At 46.8% G+C, this 21,670-nt stretch overlaps 1 protein-coding gene across 1 annotated transcript; it reads right to left on the bottom strand.

Annotated features, from left to right (window-relative positions):
* Window positions 1-2,621: 2,621 nt before the first annotated feature.
* Window positions 2,622-16,296, bottom strand: LOC149430905 (ras-related protein Rab-13-like). Its single transcript, XM_089665935.1, has 8 exons — window positions 16,168-16,296; window positions 8,641-8,701; window positions 6,094-6,154; window positions 4,251-4,328; window positions 3,931-4,020; window positions 3,036-3,101; window positions 2,864-2,914; window positions 2,622-2,784 (listed from the first exon to the last, which is right to left on the bottom strand). Exons 1-8 carry the CDS (start codon window positions 16,289-16,291, stop codon window positions 2,710-2,712), a joined length of 606 nt encoding a protein of 201 aa, XP_089522061.1. The 5' UTR covers window positions 16,292-16,296; the 3' UTR covers window positions 2,622-2,709.
* Between the last annotated feature and the right edge of the window lie 5,374 nt (window positions 16,297-21,670).

Raw genomic sequence — 21,670 nt, 5'->3', positions numbered from 1 at the left:
TTAAAGATGGAATGGGGAAGAGTTTTTATTTCTGTGACCCCCATTGGTGAACTTTTTCCTCACTTCCTGTCCCTGTGACACCCATACATGAAATGGGATGATGTGGTTGTCACCGGGACAGGAAGTAAGAGAGCAATCTGAACACCGCTCAAAGTTCTGACCCTTCCCCCTCTATCCAATATGAAATCCATTTTGTCTGAAGGCCTGAGCGGGTTTTCAATTTACCACTGTACACGGGGGGGGGGGGGGGGGGGGAGGGGTTGTATTTTGGGCTCTCCGGACTTCCAAGTGAAGGAAATGAAGAGACGCAGAGTAACAAAATGTTAGAAAATTGTATTTTCCTGCGGAGAGTCGGGCGCTCTCATACAAAACATCAAATGTGTTAACAAGATGCATCGTACAGCAATGAAGTGAGCAATCCGACCAATGGCACGGCAGCTCAGCCTCCAGTTCTAGAGAAAAAAAAAACTAAAGAAAGAGAAAAAAAACTAAAGAAAAAGAGAAAAAAAACTAAAGAAAGAGAAAAAACTAAAAGAGAAAAAACTAAAGAAAAACAAAAACTAAAGAAAAACAAAAACTAAAGAAAAACAAAAAGAAAAACAAAAAGAAAAACAAAAACTAAAGAAAAACAAAAAGAAAAACAAAAAGAAAAACAAAAAGAAAAACAAAAACTAAAGAAAAACAAAAACTAAAGAAAAACAAAAAGAAAAACAAAAAGAAAAACAAAAACTAAAGAAAAACAAAAACTAAAGAAAAACAAAAACTAAAGAAAAACAAAAACTAAAGAAAAACAAAAACTAAAGAAAAACAAAAACTAAAGAAAAACAAAAACGTTTTCCACCAATCACAGCCTTCCGCCATACAACATGAGATTTATCAAGTCTTAGTGAAGATTGCTGGTAGCAACCAATCGCTTCCAGAAGAAAAATAAGAGGCTGTGCCTGATTGGCCGTCGTGGCGGGTGGGGGGAGGCGGTTATTAATGGCAGACACACTGGTTGGTGGCCTGATTTCCCTTTCGCTTCGTCTCATTGGCCAAAGAAAAGCAACACTTTTATTTTTAATCCAATCACTTCCTCTGATCCTGCAAATCCTCCAAATCTAGAACTACAACTCCCAGCATGCACCGGGCACTTCCTTGGACCCTCTTGTAATAGCTGCAACAACCCCCCCCCCCTCCGATCCTCCATAACATCCGTCATTTCTGGGGACAGGCTCACAGTCTTGGAAGTGGGGTACCCCACAGTGTCCCCCCCAAATAACACTGCCATCCCAGATATGGGCGGAGCCCTGTAATCCGCCATTCTCAGGTTGTCACCTCCGTGTGTGGCAGTCAAAATTCTCTTTGTTCCTCTTCAGGCTCTTGAAGTATCCAAGTGGAATGGTCGGGTTTTCCTTAAAGGGCCACCACCATGTGGAAGGCGGAATGTTTCCCACTGGGCGCGGCGGACACTTCAAGAGCCGGCACAGCTCGGGACTCAATACCACCAGCATTGTCAGAGGGGATCCTGAAGAGTCAGAACCTGGAGGGTTCGGATCCCCAGAGGTCATGGTCATCCTTGATGGGTGGGCACAGTCAGAACCTGGAGGGTCCGGATCCCCGGAGGTCATGGTCATCCTTAATGGGTGGGGTAGAGTCAGAACCTGGGGGTCCGGATCCCCGGAGGTCATGGTCATCCTTGATGGGTGGGGCAGGCCCTCTTTATGGGTGGGGCAGAGTCAAAACCTGGAGGGTCCAGATCTCCAGAGGTCATCGTCATCCTTAATGGGTGGGGCAGAGTCAGAACCTGGAGGGTCCGGATCCCCAGAGGTCGTGGTCATCCTTAATGGGTGGGGCAGAGTCAGAACCTGGAGGGTCCGGATCCCCAGTGGTCGTGGTCATCCTTAAGGGGTGGGGCAGAGTCAGAACCTGGAGGGTCCGGATCCCCAGAGGTCGTGGTCATCCTTAATGGGTGGGGCAGAGTCAGAACCTGGAGGGTCCGGATCCCCAGTGGTCATGATCATCCTTAAGGGGTGGGGCAGAGTCAGAACCTGGAGGGTCCGGATCCCCAGAGGTCATGGTCATCCTTATTGGGTGGGGCAGAGTCAGAACCTGGAGGGTCCAGATCCCCAGAGGTCATGGTCATCCTTAATGGGTGGGGCAGATTCAGAACCTGGAGGGTCCAGATCCCCGGTGGTCATGGTCATCCTTAATGGGTGGGGCAGAGTCAGAACCTGGAGGGTCCGGATCCCCAGAGGTCATGGTCATCCTTAATGGGTGGGGCAGAGTCAGAACCTGGAGGGTCCGGATCCCCAGAGGTCATGGTCATCCTTAATGGGTGGGGCAGAGTCAGAACCTGGAGGGTCCGGATCCCATGGTCATCCTGGACTTCAGGTTCAGGAGTCCTGACTCCACCGGCAATAGTCTGGAAGTCAAGGAGGGCGGCCATTTTTCTCAGTAGAGCCCTCCTTTAAAATCTGTAACAACATGGCGGACATTAATGGGGGCGGAGCTCAGACGATCCTTCGCAGGGCGATAACTTCCCCCTTTAATCTAAACCCAGGCCCTCCTCTGAAAATGTTCTAGAAGGATCTCAGGATGAGGATGACACCCGCGGGGGGGGGGGGGGGGGCGGGGCCAGGTGCAACAAATTGTCTCTTATTGGATACTAAAGTCTCTGATGCGCCCCCGGGGGTGCGGCTTAAAGGGGCACTCCGCTCCGCCAGACCTTTATACCAGAGAGCACTTGCTGCTTCCCTTCTTGCTGGGGTTCTTTAAATCCACCGGGTCCTTCATGCCGTGACCCTGCGGGACAGAGAGGGGGAGGGGTCAGCGGCGGGACTCAGAGGAGGGGTCATGTGACCGGCGCCCAATCATCACTTACCGCCCTCCGCGTCATGTTCATCAGGATGTCTGTGGCCAGCGTGTTGAAGGCCTGATGGAGAGAAAATGCAGAAACCGGTCAGCGGCGGCATTACTGGGCACGCCCCTCCGGGAGAGACCGCCCTTCCCCCGCAGGACACGGCGACTCGCGGGGAAATCGCCGCTTCTCTTACCTCGTCCACGTTCTGGCTGGACTTGGCGCTGGTCTCAAAGAGGCGGATCCCGTGTTCCTTGGCGAGCTGGAGGACAGAAGAAAAAAAATGACACAGCAGTCACCCCTCCCCCAACCGAAAGTCCAATGTCAGATTTCAGCTGGTGTGCCCCCCCATGAACCATCTTCCCCTCCCCCAACAGAAAGTCCGATGTCAGATTTCAGCTGGTGTGCCCCCACATGAACCATCTTCCCCTCCCCCAACCGAAAGTCCGATGTCAGATTTCAGCTGGTGTGCCCCCACATGAACCATCTTCCCCTCCCCCAACCGAAAGTCCGATGTCAGATTTCAGCGAGTGCAAACCCCCTCCCATGAACCATCTTCCCCTCCCCCAACCGAAAGTCTGATGTCAGATTTCAGCCGGTGCACAAGCCCCCCCATGAACCATCTTCCCCTCCCCCAACCGAAAGACTGATGTCAGATTTCAGCCGGTGTGCACCCCCCCATGAAACATCTCCTCCCCCAACCAAAAGTCTGATATCAGATTTCAGCCGGTGCACACCCACCCCCCCATGAACCATCTTCTCCTCCCCCAACCAAAAGTCTGATGTCAGATTATTTTAGCCGGTGCACACCCACCCCCCCCCCATGAACCATCTTCCCCTCCCCCAACCAAAGTCTGATTTCAGCTGGTGTGCACCCCCCTATTGAACCATCTTCCCCTCCCCCAACCAAAGTCTGATTTCAGCTGGTGTGCACCCCCCCCATTGAACCATCTTCCCCTCCCCCAACCAAAGTCTGATGTCAGATTTCAGCCAGTGTGCACCCCCCTCCATGAACCATCTTCCCCTCCCCCAACCAAAGTCTGATGTCAGATTTCAGCCGGTGTGCACCCCCCTCCCCCTGGGCGGGTTACCTTTTCTCCGCGCTCCTTCTGCACCTTCCTCCGGCTCTCCATGTCGCACTTGTTGCCCAGCAACATCCTCTCCACCCCCGCGGCGGCGTTCTGCCAGAGACAAAAACCCACATCGTCCAATCACAGCTCGTCACGTGACCCAAAGGACCGCCCACCTGGAGGAAGCTCCACCCACAACCGAACAGCCTCATGACCTACAGGCAGGGCTGAAGGCTAAAGTCAGGCTGGCGGAGAGGAGGGGCTAAGCTGCTGAGTATTTGGCATCACGGTTGTCACGGCTACGACAACCCCCCCCCCCCCCCCCCATATATCGATCTTACCTCTTTTATGCTCTTCATCCAGTTCTGAATATTCTCGAACGATCGTTCATCTGTGATGTCATAGACCAGGATGATCCCCTGAAAGAGAGAGATACAAAGTAACATTGTTTATAAACATCGATCAGACGGGAGATAGAGATACAAAGTAACATTGTTTATAAACATCGATCAGACGGGAGATAGAGAGATACAAAGTAACATTGTTTATAAAACATCGATCAGACGGGGGATGGAGAGATACAAAGTAACATTGTTTATAAACATCGATCAGACGGGAGATAGAGATACAAAGTAACATTGTTTATAAACATCGATCAGACGGGGGATGGAGAGATACAAAGTAACATTGTTTATAAACATCGATCGGACGGGAGATAGAGAGATACAAAGTAACATCGTTTATAAACATCGATCAGACAGGAGATGGAGAGATACAAAGTAACATTGTTTATAAACATCGATCAGACGGGAGATGGAGAGATACAAAGTGACATTGTTTATAGACATCGATCAGACGGGAGATAGAGAAATACAAAGTAACATTGTTTATAAACATCGATCAGACGGGAGATAGAGAAATACAAAGTAACATTGTTTATAAACATCGATCAGACGGGGGATAGAGAGATACAAAGTAACATTGTTTATAAACATCGATCAGACGGGAGATGGAGATACAAAGTAACATTGTTTATAAACATCGATCAGACGGGAGATGGAGATAAAGTAGCATTGTTTATAAACATCGATCAGACGGGAGATGGAGAGATACAAAGTAACATCGTTTATAAACATCGATCGGACGGGAGATAGAGAGATACAAAGTAACATCGTTTATAAACATCGATCAGACGGGAGATGGAGATACAAAGTAACATTGTTTATAAACATCGATCAGACGGGGGATGGAGATACAAAGTAACATTGTTTATAAACATCGATCAGACGGGAGATGGAGAGATACAAAGTAACATTGTTTATAAACATCGATCAGACAGGAGATGGAGAGATACAAAGTAACATCGTTTATAAACATCGATCAGACGGGGGATAGAGAGATACAAAGTAACATCGTTTATAAACATCGATCAGACAGGAGATGGAGAGATACAAAGTAACATTGTTTATAAACATCGATCAGACAGGAGATGGAGAGATACAAAGTAACATTGTTTATAAACATCGATCAGACAGGAGATGGAGAGATACAAAGTAACATTGTTTATAAACATCGATCAGACGGGGGATGGAGAGATACAAAGTAACATTGTTTATAAACATCGATCAGACGGGGGATGGAGAGATACAAAGTAACATTGTTTATAAACATCGATCAGACGGGAGATAGAGAGACACAAAGTAACATTGTTTATAAACATCGATCAGACGGGGGATGGAGAGATACAAAGTAACATTGTTTATAAACATCGATCAGACGGGAGATAGAGAGATACAAAGTAACATTGTTTATAAACATCGATCAGACGGGAGATAGAGAGACACAAAGTAACATTGTTTATAAACATCGATCAGACGGGGGATGGAGAGATACAAAGTAACATTGTTTATAAACATCGCTCAGACGGGAGATAGAGATACAAAGTAACATTGTTTATAAACATCGCTCAGACGGGAGATAGAGATACAAAGTAACATTGTTTATAAACATCGCTCAGACGGGAGATAGAGATACAAAGTAACATTGTTTATAAACATCGCTCAGACATCCTGGTATTTATTATCTTGTTAATGAAACGTTATTGGTGAAGGTACAATTTCTGGGTTCCATAGGGGTGTATGTGGGGGGCGGTAATGTGTGGCGCTCGGTGTGAGCGGTACTCACCATGGCGCCCCGGTAATACGCCGTAGTGATGGTTTTGAACCTCTCCTGGCCGGCCGTGTCCCTGGAGGAGGAAAGGATCGAGCAAATATTAAAATGCCTTCGTAGTGTACCCAGCCCCCCGCCCTCAGTCCTGGCGCACGCAGTGGGAGGAGTTATGCAAATATCAAAGATGCCTTCATAGGTGGGTGTGTCAGACTGGAGAAGAGGGCGGTCCTAAGCAGGCTACATTCGCATAGGTAACGCCCACATGTGATGCTGAACTGATGACAGGGGTGGGATCAGGGACAGTCAGGCTAGATGATGCTGGGCGTCCTCCAGCCAGGAAATGGGGCAGAGCTCACTCTGATTGGCTGTAGCTTCTAATGCACATTGTGAGGAGCTTGCAGTGTGCAGTGACATCAGAGGAAGCCAATTTAGTCCAGGGGAGGAGTCGGGACACCTGTGCAAGACTGAGGGGGAGGAGCCGGGACACCTGTGCAAGATCGGAGGGGAGGAGCCGCTACACCTGTGCGACACTGGAGGGGAGGAGCCGCGGCACCTGTGCGACACTGGAGGGGAGGAGCCGCGGCACCTGTGCGACACTGGAGGGGAGGAGCCGCGGCACCTGTGCGACACTGGAGGGGAGGAGCCGCGGCACCTGTGCGACACTGGAGGGGAGGAGCCGCGGCACCTGTGCGACACTGGAGGGGAGGAGCCGCGGCACCTGTGCGACACTGGAGGGGAGGAGCCGCGGCACCTGTGCGACACTGGAGGGGAGGAGCCGCGGCACCTGTGCGACACTGGAGGGGAGGAGCCGCGGCACCTGTGCGACACTGGAGGGGAGGAGCCGCGGCACCTGTGCGACACTGGAGGGGAGGAGCCGCGGCACCTGTGCGAGACTGGAGGGGAGGAGCCGCGGCACCTGTGCGAGACTGAAGGGGAGGAGCCGGGGCACCTGTGCGAGACGGAAGGGGAGGAGCCGGGGCACCTGTGCGAGACGGAAGGGGAGGAGCCGGGGCACCTGTGCGAGACGGAAGGGGAGGAGCCGGGGCACCTGTGCGAGACGGAAGGGGAGGAGCCGGGGCACCTGTGCGAGACGGAAGGGGAGGAGCCGGGGCACCTGTGCGAGACGGAAGGGGAGGAGCCGGGGCACCTGTGCGAGACGGAAGGGGAGGAGCCGGGGCACCTGTGCGAGACGGAAGGGGAGGAGCCGGGGCACCTGTGCGAGACGGAAGGGGAGGAGCCGGGGCACCTGTGCGAGACGGAAGGGGAGGAGCCGGGGCACCTGTGCGAGACTGAAGGGGAGGAGCCGGGGCACCTGTGCGAGACTGAAGGGGAGGAGCCGGGGCACCTGTGCGAGACTGAAGGGGAGGAGCCGGGGCACCTGTGCGAGACTGAAGGGGAGGAGCCGGGGCACCTGTGCGAGACTGAAGGGGAGGAGCCGGGGCACCTGTGCGAGACTGAAGGGGAGGAGCCGGGGCACCTGTGCGAGACTGAAGGGGAGGAGCCGGGGCACCTGTGCGAGACTGAAGGGGAGGAGCCGGGGCACCTGTGCGAGACTGAAGGGGAGGAGCCGGGGCACCTGTGCGAGACTGAAGGGGAGGAGCCGGGGCACCTGTGCGAGACTGAAGGGGAGGAGCGAAGCAGACATGATGACAGGAGGACATTTCCTGTAATTATTATTTGTTCTGCACTCCTCTCCAGCTGCTGTATTTAGCTCAAACAAATGCCCCGCCCCCTCCCGTCCCCCCCAGGGTAATCTCAGTTAATTATTCACCTTCCATTTTTGAACCCGGCCTCCACTGGAGGGGAATTCCACAACACAGATCACACCCAAACACTGACAAGTCCTTTGTAAAGTCTGTTCTAGGGTGACAACGCTCCTCCCCCGTCTCCTCATTGTGCGCCAGCGTTGTCACCCTCCCAATGGTGACCAGGAGCGGCCTTTCCACCACACAGATGGCGTCACCATCAGGAGACCCGCCCTGAGAATTGCCAGGCTGCGGCCGGAGTACAGAGGCTGCAAAGAGGCTGCAGGAGATCAGCGGCACCAAAAGGTGAAAAAAAATAAATAAAAGGATTTTATGCAACGGGGGCGGTCCTGTCACTGCGATTGGAGGATTTTGGGTGACAACCTAGCTGGCTCCGCCCTTTGTCACCCAGCCCAGTAGAAAGAGATAAAAAAAAGTGAAAAAAAAAGTGAAAAAATTGAAAACAAAAATCGATGGGAACGAGCGATCCTCTGAGAGGTGATAAGGGGTCGGCTGTACCGGGTCCGGGGATCAATCCCTACCTTAGTATGCAGAATTTATTGCCCCTCCTACCCTCTTCTTTTTTTTTGGGGGGGGGGGATCCTCTATCCAGGTCATATGATATTAAAGGGGGGGGAGACTGATAGGAATGGATCACCGTCCAACAACTCATAAATGCTGCATCTGGCATTAATAATCTCGATGCCAATGCAGGCCTCCTTCAGGGTGAGTGACGACATGAAAATCTGAATCCAATGGGGGTGGGGGGATGGGATAAATTGGGAGGAATCCTTAAATCATGAAAGCGTTCTCTCACCAAACCTGCAGCTTGATCTTCTTCCCCTGGATCTCCGTGGTCCGGATCTTAAAGTCGATCCCTGCAGAGAAATAAAAGCACCAATCGGAAATGATGTACTAAAATTAAAAAAAAAAAAAAGTATTGTAATATTTGTGGGTTTTTACTTATTTTTTTTTTATTTACTTGTTTGTTTTTTACAGGAAAAAAAAGTAAATAAAAAAATAAGTAGAACCCCGCTAATATTATAATAATTGTTTCTGTACAAAATAAACAACAAAATGCATAACAGTGTTTTGTTGTTTATTTATTTATTTTTTTTTACAGGGAAAAAAAAAAGAAAATAAAAATTAAAAATAAGTAAAAATCCACAAATATTATAATACTTGTTTCTGTAAAAAAAAAATTAAACAACAAAATGCATAACAAAGTGTTTTGTTGTTTATTTATTTTTACAGGAAAAAAAAAAAACCAAAACACTTTGTTATGCATTTTGTTGTTTATTTTGTACAGAAACAAGTATTATAATATTTGTGGGTTTTTACTTATTTTTAATTTTTCTTTTCTTTTTTGTTGTTGTTTATTTTGTACAGAAACAATTATTATAATATTAGCGGGGTTCTACTTATTTTTTTTATTTACTTTTTTTTCCTGTAAAAAACAAACAAGTAAATAAAAAATATGTTTATTTTTTATAGGAAAAAAAAAAAGTAAATAAAAATTATAAATAAATAAGTAAAAACCCACAAATATTATAATACTTGTTTCTGTAAAAAAAATTAAACAACAAAATGCATAAAAGTGTTTTGTTGTTTATTTATTTATTTATTTTTACAGGAAAAAAAAAAACAAAACACTTTGTTATGCATTTTGTTGTTTATTTTGTACAGAAACAAGTATTATAATATTTGTGGGTTTTTACTTATTTTTAATTTTTATTTACTTTTTTTTTTCCTGTAAAAAAATAAATAAACAACAAAACACTGTTATGCATTTTGTTGTTTATTTTGTACAGAAACAATTATTATAATATTAGCGGGGTTCTACTTATTTTTTTTATTTACTTTTTTTTCCTGTAAAAAACAAACAAGTAAATAAAAAATATGTTTATTTTTTATAGGAAAAAAAAAGTAAATAAGAATTAAAAATAAGTAAAAACCCACAAATATTATAATACTTGTTTCTGTAAAAAAAAAAAATTAAACAACAAAATGCATAACAAAGTGTTTTGTTGTTTATTTATTTATTTTTTTTTACAGGAAAAAAAAAAAAAAAAAACACTTTGTTATGCATTTTGTTGTTTATTTTGTACAGAAACAAGTATTATAATATTTGTGGGTTTTTACTTATTTTTAATTTTTATTTTCTTTTTTTTTTTGTTTATTTTGTACAGAAACAATTATTATAATATTTGTGGGGTTCTACTTATTTTTTTTATTTACTTTTTTTTTCCTGTAAAAAACAAACAAGTAAATAAAAAATATGTTTATTTTTTATAGGAAAAAAAAAAAAAGTAAATAAAAATTATAAATAAATAAGTAAAAACCCACAGATATTATAATACTTGTTTCTGTAAAAAAAATTAAACAACAAAATGCATAAAAGTGTTTTGTTGTTTATTTATTTATTTATTTTTACAGGAAAAAAAAACCCAAAACACTTTGTTATGCATTTTGTTGTTTATTTTGTACAGAAACAAGTATTATAATATTTGTGGGGTTTTACTTATTTTTAATTTTTATTTACTTTTTTTTTTCCTGTAAAAAAATAAATAAACAACAAAACACCGTTATGCATTTTGTTGTTTATTTTGTACAGAAACAAATTATTATAATATTAGCGGGGTTCTACTTATCTTTTTTATTTACTTTTTTTTCCTGTAAAAAACAAACAAGTAAATAAAAAATATGTTTATTTTTTATAGGAAAAAAAAAAAAGTAAATAAAAATTATAAATAAATAAGTAAAAACCCACAGATATTATAATACTTGTTTCTGTAAAAAAAAAATTAAACAACAAAATGCATTACAAAGTGTTTTGTTGTTTATTTTTATTTATTTATTTTTTTTTTTACAGGAAAAAAAAACCCAAAACACTTTGTTATGCATTTTGTTGTTTATTTTGTACAGAAACAAGTATTATAATATTTGTGGGGTTTTACTTATTTTTAATTTTTATTTACTTTTTTTTTCCTGTAAAAAAATAAATAAACAACAAAACACCGTTATGCATTTTGTTGTTTATTTTGTACAGAAACAATTATTATAATATTAGCGGGGTTCTACTTATTTTTTTATTTACTTTTTTTTCCTGTAAAAAACAAACAAGTAAATAAAAAATATGTTTATTTTTTATAAGAAAAAAAAAAAGTAAATAAAAATTATAAATAAATAAGTAAAAACCCACAGATATTATAATACTTGTTTCTGTAAAAAAAAATTAAACAACAAAATGCATTACAAAGTGTTTTGTTGTTTATTTTTATTTATTTATTTTTTTTTTTACAGGAAAAAAAAACCCAAAACACTTTGTTATGCATTTTGTTGTTTATTTTGTACAGAAACAAGTATTATAATATTTGTGGGGTTTTACTTATTTTTTTTATTTACTTTTTTTTCCTGTAAAAAACAAACAAACAAGTAAATAAAAAATATGTTTATTTTTTATAGGAAAAAAAAAAAGTAAATAAAAATTATAAATAAATAAGTAAAAACCCACAAATGTTATAATACTTACAGAAAATAAAAAGTAAATTGAAAAAAAAAAAAAACATCCCCGAGGAGCCATGTAAGGACCGTTTCCCCGCATAAACCACTTTTATTTCGCCTCCCCCGCTGACTCAGACGCATTCTGACAAAATTTTGCCAAAATTCTTGTGCTGTGATGACGGTCACTTTGGCTCATCCCTGGCGTGGGGGGGGGGGGGCTGAAAGGCGGGTCTGCAGGCAGGAAGGAAGAGCTCTGATTGGAGGTGTGAAGTGATGAGAGGGAGCGCGTGTTCCTGCCATTGTTGTGCGATGACATCATCCCGCGTCCTGGCGGTGACATCGAGGAAGCGTCTAACGTCCAGGACAGGGACCGGCCGGCCGCGATGACTCACCTCCAAAATTTTTACAGACAAAAAAATTAAAATCTGCAGCTTCAAAAACAAATATCCGCCGTCCGCATTCGTACCGACGGCGACAATATCACATCGCTGGCGTTTAAAGCCGTCCGACGGCGTCACACGCCATCCACCAATAAGGAATTTCCATGAAGGAATAATTCCAAATTGGGGTCCAATTTTTTTTAATGTGGAAAAAAAAAAAAAAAAATCGCTGAAAACATGCGTGCATTGCAGGTTCATGATTTTTTTTTTAATTTTTTGCTGATTTACAACTTCTGTCAGATTTTCTTTTATTTTTTATTGTCCTCATTAGGAAGATTTTTTTTTTTTTTATAAGTTCAAAAAAAAAAAAAAAAAAAAATCTTCCTAATGACTTTTTTTTTTTTTAATTTTTTGCTGCAAAAGATTTACAACTTTCATCAGATTTTTTTAATTTTTATTGTCTATGTCCTCATTAGGAAGATTTTTTTAAGTGCAAAAAAAAAAAAAAAAAAAAAAAAAAAAATCGCAGAAAACTCTCGTGCATTGCAGGTTCATGATTTTTTTTTTCACTTCTTGCCCTGTGAAAGGTTTAGAACTTTCATCAGATTTTTTTAATTTTTATTGTCTATGTCCTCATTAGGAAGATTTTTTTTTTTTTTAAGTGAAAAAAAAAAAAAAAAAAAATCGCCAAAAACTTGGTGCATTGCAGGTTCATGAATTTTTTTTCACTTTTTGCCCTGTGAAAGGTTTACAACTTCTGTCAGATTTTTTTACATTTTTTTTTTATTGTCTATGTCCTCATTAGGAAGATTTTTTTTTTTTTGTAAGTGGAAAAAAAAAAAAAGAAAAATCACTGAAAACTTGCGTGCATTGCAGGTTCATGATTTTTTTTTTAATTTTTTCCTGGGAAAGATTTACAACTTCCATCAGATTTTTTTTTATTTTTTATTGTCCTCATTAGGAAGATTTTTTTTTTTTTTTTAAGTGGAAAAAAAAGAAAAATAAAAATAAAAACCGCCAAAAACTTGTGTGCATTGCAGGTTCATGATTTTTTTTTTTTTTTTTTAACTTTTTGCCCTGTGAAAGGTTTACAACTTCCGTCAGATTTTTTTTATTTTTTATTGTCTACGTCCTCATTAGAAAATTTTTTTTCTTGTCCCGGTGTCACCAAAACAGGAAGTGATTCGAAATCCAAAAGGGTGTCACCAAGACAGGAATAGGGGCAAAATCGTTCAATGTGGATTGTTCCACATCCGTCTGTGTGAATGAAGCCTCGTTCTATCCAAAATAGAAAAAAAAAATCCTGTTGTGTCACCAGGACAGGAAGTGAAATGAAATTCCCCCTGTGGGGACACAGACGGCAAAACCGACCTGGCAGAGGCTCGCTGCGTTCCCCACTGTCCTGTCACTGAAAACAAACAACAATTCGGCTTCGGATGATCAGCGGAAAGGACTTCAATCCCAAACGAGCGCTGTCGCGGTGAAGCTCTGAATGGTTAGATGGTCGACCACAAAGCGGCCGCCGCCGTTCTGACTTTTTACGGCAATTCGGCAAACCGCCGAGAAATACACAAAACAGAAGCCGGAGAATCCCATGAAAATCAACCGATAACAAAGACGGGAACAAAGTAACCAGATGGTGTCACATCAGAGAGAAGATTGGACAGACCCAACAACCGGGAACCAACGACACCCCACAAGGAGATCACCGACAACAAACCAGCCAACGAGAGGTTCCACCAAAACCGAGCAAAAAGAGGTTCCACCAAAATCGACCAACGAGAGATTCCACCAAAACCGGCCAACGAGAGGTTCCATCAAAACCGGCCAACGAGAGGTTCCACCAAAACCGGCCAACGAGAGGTTCCACCAAAACCGGCCAACGAGAGGTTCCACCAAAACCGGCCAACGAGAGGTTCCACCAAAACCGGCCAAAGAGAGGTTCCACCAAAACCGGCCAGACAGAGATTCCACCAAAACCGGCCAGACAGAGATTCCACCAAAACCGGCCAGACAGAGATTCCACCAAAACCGGCCAGACAGAGATTCCACCAAAACCGGCCAGACAGAGATTCCACCAAAACCGGCCAGACAGAGATTCCACCAAAACCGGCCAGACAGAGATTCCACCAAAACCGGCCAAAGAGAGATTCCACCAAAACCGGCCAGACAGAGATTCCACCAAAACCGGCCAAAGAGAGATTCCACCAAAACCGGCCAGAGAGAGATTCCACCAAAACCGGCCAGAGAGAGATTCCACCAAAACCAACCAGAGAGAGATTCCACCAAAACCAACCAGAGAGATTCCACCAAAACCAACCAGAGAGATTCCACCAAAACCGACCCAAGAGAGATTCCACCAAAACCGACCCAAGAGAGATTCCACCAAAACCGACCCAAGAGAGATTCCACCAAAACCGACCCAAGAGAGATTCCACCAAAACCGACCCAAGAGAGATTCCACCAAAACCGACCCAAGAGAGATTCCACCAAAACCGACCCAAGAGAGATTCCACCAAAACCGACCCAAGAGAGATTCCACCAAAACCGGCCAGAGAGAGATTCCACCAAAACCGGCCAGAGAGAGATTCCACCAAAACCGGCCAAAGAGAGATTCCACCAAAACCGGCCAAAGAGAGATTCCACCAAAACCGGCCAAAGAGAGATTCCACCAAAACCGGCCAGAGAGAGATTCCACCAAAACCGGCCAGAGAGAGATTCCACCAAAACCGGCCAGAGAGAGATTCCACCAAAACCGGCCAGAGAGAGATTCCACCAAAACCAACCAGAGAGATTCCACCAAAACCAACCAGAGAGATTCCACCAAAACCGACCCAAGAGAGATTCCACCAAAACCGACCCAAGAGAGATTCCACCAAAACCGACCCAAGAGAGATTCCACCAAAACCGACCCAAGAGAGATTCCACCAAAACCGACCCAAGAGAGATTCCACCAAAACCGACCCAAGAGAGATTCCACCAAATCCGACCCAAGAGAGATTCCACCAAATCCGACCCAAGAGAGATTCCACCAAAACCGACCAAAGAGATTCCACCAAAACCGACCAAAGAGAGATTCCACCAAAACCGACCAAAGAGATTCCACCAAAACCGACCAAAGAGAGATTCAACCAAAACCGACCAGAGAGAGAATCCACCAAAACCGACCAAAGAGAGATTCCACCAAAACCGACCCGAGAGAGAATCCACCAAAACCGACCAAAGAGAGATTCCACCAAAATCGACCAAAGAGAGATTCCACCAAAACCGACCAAAGAGAGATTCCACCAAAACCGACCCGAGAGAGAATCCACCAAAACCGACCAAAGAGAGATTCTGAGTAAAATTCAGAATGTTACAAATAAAAAAACGATAACTTCTAAAAGGATAAAAATGGACATAAAATGATTGGATGATGGCATATGGGAGGCTCTATGAAGGCTTGTTGGCCTCCTGAGGGAATTCCCAAATCTCAGCCGAGTCCGGAGCAACTTTTTCAAAAAATAAATTCAGTCAACCGAAACGCAAAAGGCGGTCCAATCGATCGGTCAGGCTGAGTGAGCGACTCTCGGCAAACAGGCTATTGGCGGAACCATCCATGACCGTTGGAGGAACCATCCATGATGCTGGAGGAACATCCATGACGCTGGAGGAACATCCATGACGCTGGAGGAACATCCATGACGCTGGAGGAACATCCATGAGCGTTGGCGGAAACAACCATGACGCTGGAACATCCATGAGCGTTGGCGGAAACAACCATGACGCTGGAACATCCATGAGCGTTGGCGGAACCATCCATGACGCTGGAGGAACATCCATGACGCTGGAGGAACATCCATGAGCGTTGGCGGAACAATCCATGACGCTGGAGGAACATCCATGACCGTTGGCGGAACCATCCATGACGCTGGAGGAACATCCATGACCGTTGGCGGAATCATCCATGACCGTTGGCGGAATCATCCATGACCGTTGGCGGAACCATCCATGACCGATGGAGGAACACCCATGACCGTTGGCGGAACCATCCATGACCGTTGGCGGAACCATCCATGACCGTTGGCGGAATCATCCATGACGTTGGCGAAACCTTCCATGACGTTGGCGGAACCTTCCATGATGCTGGCGGAACCATCCATGATGCTGGCGGAACCCGATGCGCCGTACGGTTTTCGCCGCCGAGTGACCCGATTGGATCAATTTGAGACGAATAATTACTTTCCAAAAACAATAAAAAAAGTTGTTGATCTTTTTTGAATGGAAGTTTTGTCGGTGGGCCGGCACGGAGGGGTGATGGTGGAGATCGCCCCGCGGGGTGATGGCGGAGATCGCCCCGCGGGGGGACGGAGGAGTCTGACCCGCAGAGCTGATAGTCGCAGCAATCTGTGAAGCTGGTCGGGACGGGACACAAGTTTTCTCCGGGGTCCCCGGTGGGGGAGGGGGGAGGGGAGGCTCACCTATGGTGGAGATGTAGGTACTGTTGAAGCTGTCCTCGGAGAATCGGACGATCAAACACGTCTTCCCGACTCCGCTGTCCCCAATCAGGAGGAGCTTGAAGAGGTGATCGTACGACTTCGCCATGTTTGAGGGAGAGGAGAGGGAGGGGGGAGGGTGGAGATGGGGGAGGGGGAGGGGGAGGAGGGGGAGGGGCCAGGGCCCCGCACAGAACACAACTCAGCATTGGCTGCCGGAAAACAGGAAAACTAGGAAGAGGAGTCAGGACACGCCCCCGGGAATTCCACTAAACTCCGCCCACAACAGATACTATGTGTGCTGGGCTGGATTATACACTGATTGATGGAAACCCACCATACACCATACAATCCGATCCTACAATCCCGATCCTACAATCCCGATCCTACAACCCGATCCTACAACCCCGATCCTAAAACCCGATCCTACAATCCCATCCTACAACCCGATCCTACAACCCCGATTCTACAATCCCGATCCTACAACCCCATCCTACAACCCAATCCTACAATCCCGATCCTACAATCCCGATCCTACAACCCCGATTCTACAATCCCGATCCTACAACCCCATCCTACAACCCAATCCTACAATCCCGATCCTACAACCCAATCCTACAATCCCGATCCTACAATCCCGATCCTACAATCCCGATTCTACAATCCGATCCTACAATCCCATCCTACAACCCGATCCTACAATCCCGATCCTACAATCCCATCCTACAATCCCGATCCTACAATCCCGATCCTACAATCCCGATCCTACAATCCCCTCCTACAACCCGATCCTACAATCCCGATCCTACAATCCCATCCTACAATCCCGATCCTACAATCCCGATCCTACAATCCCGATCCTACAATCCCGATTCTACAATCCCGATCCTACAATCCCATCCTACAACCCGATCCTACAATCCCGATTCTACAATCCCGATCCTACAATCCAATTCTACAATCCCGATTCTACAATCCCATTCTTACAATCCCGATCCTACAATCCCATTTCCTACAACCCGATCCTACAATCCCGATCCTACAATCCCATCCTACAACCCGATCCTACAATCCCGATCCTACAATCCCGATCCTAAAACCCGATCCTACAATCCCGATCCTACAATCCCGATCCTACAATCCCGATCCTACAATCCCATCCTACAACCCGATCCTACAATCCCGATCCTACAATCCCGATCCTAAAACCCGATCCTACAATCCCGATCCTACAATCCCGATCCTACAATCCGATCCTACAATCCCATTTCCTACAACCCGATCCTACAATCCCGATCCTACAATCCCATCCTACAACCCGATCCTACAATCCCGATCCTACAATCCCGATCCTACAATCCCGATCCTACAAACCGATCCTACAATCCCCTCCTACAATCCCATCCTACAATCCCGATCCTACAATCCCATTTCCTACAACCCGATCCTACAAACCGATCCTACAATCCCCTCCTACAATTTCATCCTACAATCCCGATACTACAACCCGATCCTACAATCCCGATCCTAAAACCCGATCCTACAATCCCATCCTACAATCCGATCCTACAATCCCGATCCTACAATCCCGATCCTAAAACCCGATCCTACAATCCCGATCCTACAATCCCGATCCCACAATCCCGATCCTACAAACCGATCCTAAAATCCCATCCTACAATCCGATCCTACAATCCCGATCCTACAATACCGATCCTAAAACCCGATCCTACAATCCCGATCCTACAATCCCGATCCCACAATCCAATTCTACAATCCCGATTCTACAATCCCATCCTACAATCCCCTCCTACAATCCCATCCTACAATCCCGATCCTACAATCCCATTTCCTACAACCCGATCCTACAAACCGATCCTACAATCCCCTCCTACAATTTCATCCTACAATCCCGATACTACAACCCGATCCTACAATCCCGATCCTAAAACCCGATCCTACAATCCCATCCTACAATCCGATCCTACAATCCCAATCCTAAAACCCAATCCTACAATCCCGATCCTACAATCCCGATCCCACAATCCCGATCCTACAAACCGATCCTACAATCCCATCCTACAATCTGATCCTACAATCCCGATCCTACAATACCGATCCTAAAACCCGATCCTACAATCCCGATCCTACAATACCGATCCTAAAACCCGATCCTACAACCCGATCCTACAATCCCGATCCCACAATCCCGATCCAACAAACCGATCCTACAATCCCATCCTACAACCCGATCCTACAATCCCATCCTACAATCCCGATCCTACAATCCGATCCTACAATCCCGATCCTACAATCCCCTCCTACAATCCCGATCCTACAATCCCCTCCTACAATCCGATCCTACAATCCCGATCCTACAACCCGATCCTACAATCCCGATCCTACAATCCCATCCTCCTTCCCAGGTCTGTACGCCCGCTGTGCCCATTATGGAGGGTTCCCACCATCCCTGTGCCGAGTTCCCGGGTCTGTACCCCCGCTGTGCCCATTATGAGGGGTTCCCACCATCCCTGTGCCCATTATGAGGGGTTCCCACCATCCCTGTGCCGAGTTCCCGGGTCTGTACACCCGCTGTGCCCATTATGAGGGGTTCCCACCATCCCTGTGCCCATTATGAGGGGTTCCCACCATCCCTGTGCTGAGTTCCCGGGTCTGTATGCCCGCTATGCCCATTATGAGGGGTTCCCACCATCCCTGTGCCGAGTTCTCGGGTCTATACGCCCGCTGTGCCCATTATGAGGGGTTCCCACCATCCCTGTGCTGAGTTCCCGGGTCTGTACACCCGCTGTGCCCATTATGAGGGGTTCCCACCATCCCTGTGCCGAGTTCCCGGGTCTATACGCCCGCTGTGCCCATTATGAGGGGTTCCCACCATCCCTGTGCCGAGTTCCCGGGTCTGTACACCCGCTGTGCCCATTATGAGGGGTTCCCACCATCCCTGTGCCCATTGAGGGGTTCCCACCATCCCTGTGCCCATTATGAGGGGTTCCCACCATCCCTGTGCCCATTATGAGGGGTTCCCACCATCCCTGTGCCGAGTTCCCGGGTCTGTACACCCGCTGTGCCCATTATGAGGGGTTCCCACCATCCCTGTGCCCATTATGAGGGGTTCCCACCGTCCCTGTGCTGAGTTCTCGGGTCTGTACCCCGCCGTGCCCATTATGAGGGGTTCCCACCATCCCTGTGCTGAGTTCCCGGGTCTGTATGCCCGCTATGCCCATTATGAGGGGTTCCCACCATCCCTGTGCCGAGTTCTCGGGTCTATACGCCCGCTGTGCCCATTATGAGGGGTTCCCACCATCCCTGTGCTGAGTTCCCGGGTCTGTACACCCGCTATGCCCATTATGAGGGGTTCCCACCATCCCTGTGCCGAGTTCTCGGGTCTATACGCCCGCTGTGCCCATTATGAGGGGTTCCCACCATCCCTGTGCTGAGTTCCCGGGTCTGTATGCTCGCTATGCCCATTATGAGGGGTTCCCACCATCCCTGTGCCGAGTTCTCGGGTCTATACGCCCGCTGTGCCCATTATGAGGGGTTCCCACCATCCCTGTGCTGAGTTCTCGGGTCTATACGCCCGCTGTGCCCATTATGAGGGGTTCCCACCATCCCTGTGCTGAGTTCCCGGGTCTGTATGCTCGCTATGCCCATTATGAGGGGTTCCCACCATCCCTGTGCCGAGTTCTCGGGTCTGTACACCCGCTATGCCCATTATGAGGGGTTCCCACCATCCCTGTGCCGAGTTCTCGGGTCTATACGCCCGCTGTGCCCATTATGAGGGGTTCCCACCATCCCTGTGCCGAGTTCCCGGGTCTATACGCCCGCTGTGCCCATTATGAGGGGTTACCACCATCCCTGTACTGAATTCCCGGGTCTGTATGCCCGCTATGCCCATTATGAGGGGTTCCCACCATCCCTGTGCTGAGTTCCCGGGTCTGTATGCCCGCTATGCCCATTATGAGGGGTTCCCACCATCCCTGTGCCGAGTTCTCGGGTCTATACGCCCGCTGTGCCCATTATGAGGGGTTCCCACCATCCCTGTGCCCATTATGAGGGGTTCCCACCATCCCTGTGCCCATTATGAGGGGTTCCCACCATCCCTGTGCTGAGTTCCTGGGTCTATACGCCCGCTGTGCCCATTATGAGGTGTGAATTCCGCATCAGCGTGAACCCGGGCTTAGGTCCACTTTTAGGTTCACACCTCGGCAAGTTGCGTTTTTGACGCGTTTTTGCACTTTCGTTTTTGACGCTTTTTTACATTTTAAATTTTTCTTGTTGCTAGGCAGATTTATAACGCGGAAAAAAAAACCCTCAAAAATGCCTCAAAACGCAGCAAAAACGCAATCCTTTTCTTCAGCGTTTCCATTGCAATCTATAGCACCGAAAACGCAACGTTCAAGTCCCCGCCCCTTTCCAAAATAACCGCACTGGGGTGAAAACGCGGAGATGCGAGCGCGTCCCATCGGAGATCTTGTTCAATGAACCGCACCAAAAACACGCAGGACCCTTTGTTTGGTGAATCGGATCGCCCGGGTATTCACAAAATGTACGGCTACGATCGCACCGCGCACAAATCGCATGTGATTGGCGCAGGAATGCGGTGCGGTTCCCATGCGATTCACATGCGATATACGGCGCCACATGTATGTGAACACGGGCTGAAGGTTCAAATAAAAAACAAACAAATGTCATACCTGTTCAGGCAGAGCGGCCCCGATCCTCTTCTTTTTGGGTCCCCAGCCGGCGGTCTTGGCTCCTCCCCCTGGCCAGGTGCCCCCGATAGCAAGCCTTTTGGTACGGGGGCACTCAAGCTAGCTCACTCCCGAGCCGCGCTGCTGTGAATGGACATTGGAGGGTGGGGCTGAAGACCCAGGGCAGGTGGTACAGGACTTAGTCTGTAGTCACCCTCAGCTACGGGGTGCGGAATGCCTTGTATTCCTCTGATTGGGGTACGTCCCCCTGGGCGGAGCTATGAAGGGGACCAGGGGCGGACTGACAACTCATGGGGCCCCTGGGCAATAGGGGATCATGGGGCCCCTCTGTCCTTGCCCAAACTCAAAGCACACCCAAAAAGCCTATTAAAAAGGTACCAGGGGCATTTCATGGGGACCCCTGCTGACCCCGGGCCCTCAAATGGTCAGTCCGCCCCTGGAGGGGACATTGGGAGAGACGGAAATACTTATGAGGGCACCTTGATTCTTCTCGGTGGGGGGGAGCCGAATGCTGTAGTGTGCCTGGGGGAGGAGGTCCAAACTCTGCGGTGCTCCCAAGGAGAGGTGGGGCAAAATATGGTGGAGGGGTTCCGTCATCAGCAGGTGGGTTCCATCCAAGCAGTGGGGCGGGGACTTGTGAGGTTTGGTGCCAACGCTCAGCCAATGGCGGGCTTGGTACTGTCCTGACATTTGGGGGATATCTGTCCTGTCCTGTCATTTGGGGGATATCTGTACCCTCCTGACATTTGGGGGATACC

The sequence above is a fragment of the Staurois parvus genome, unplaced genomic scaffold (assembly GCF_062004578.1).
Source record: "Staurois parvus isolate SC_StPar_1 unplaced genomic scaffold, SC_StPar_1.0 ptg002418l, whole genome shotgun sequence".
NCBI classification, from domain to species: Eukaryota; Metazoa; Chordata; class Amphibia; order Anura; family Ranidae; genus Staurois; species Staurois parvus.
The sequence above is the reverse complement of the archived record's forward strand: the minus strand, read 5'-3'. Positions and strand labels throughout refer to the sequence as shown.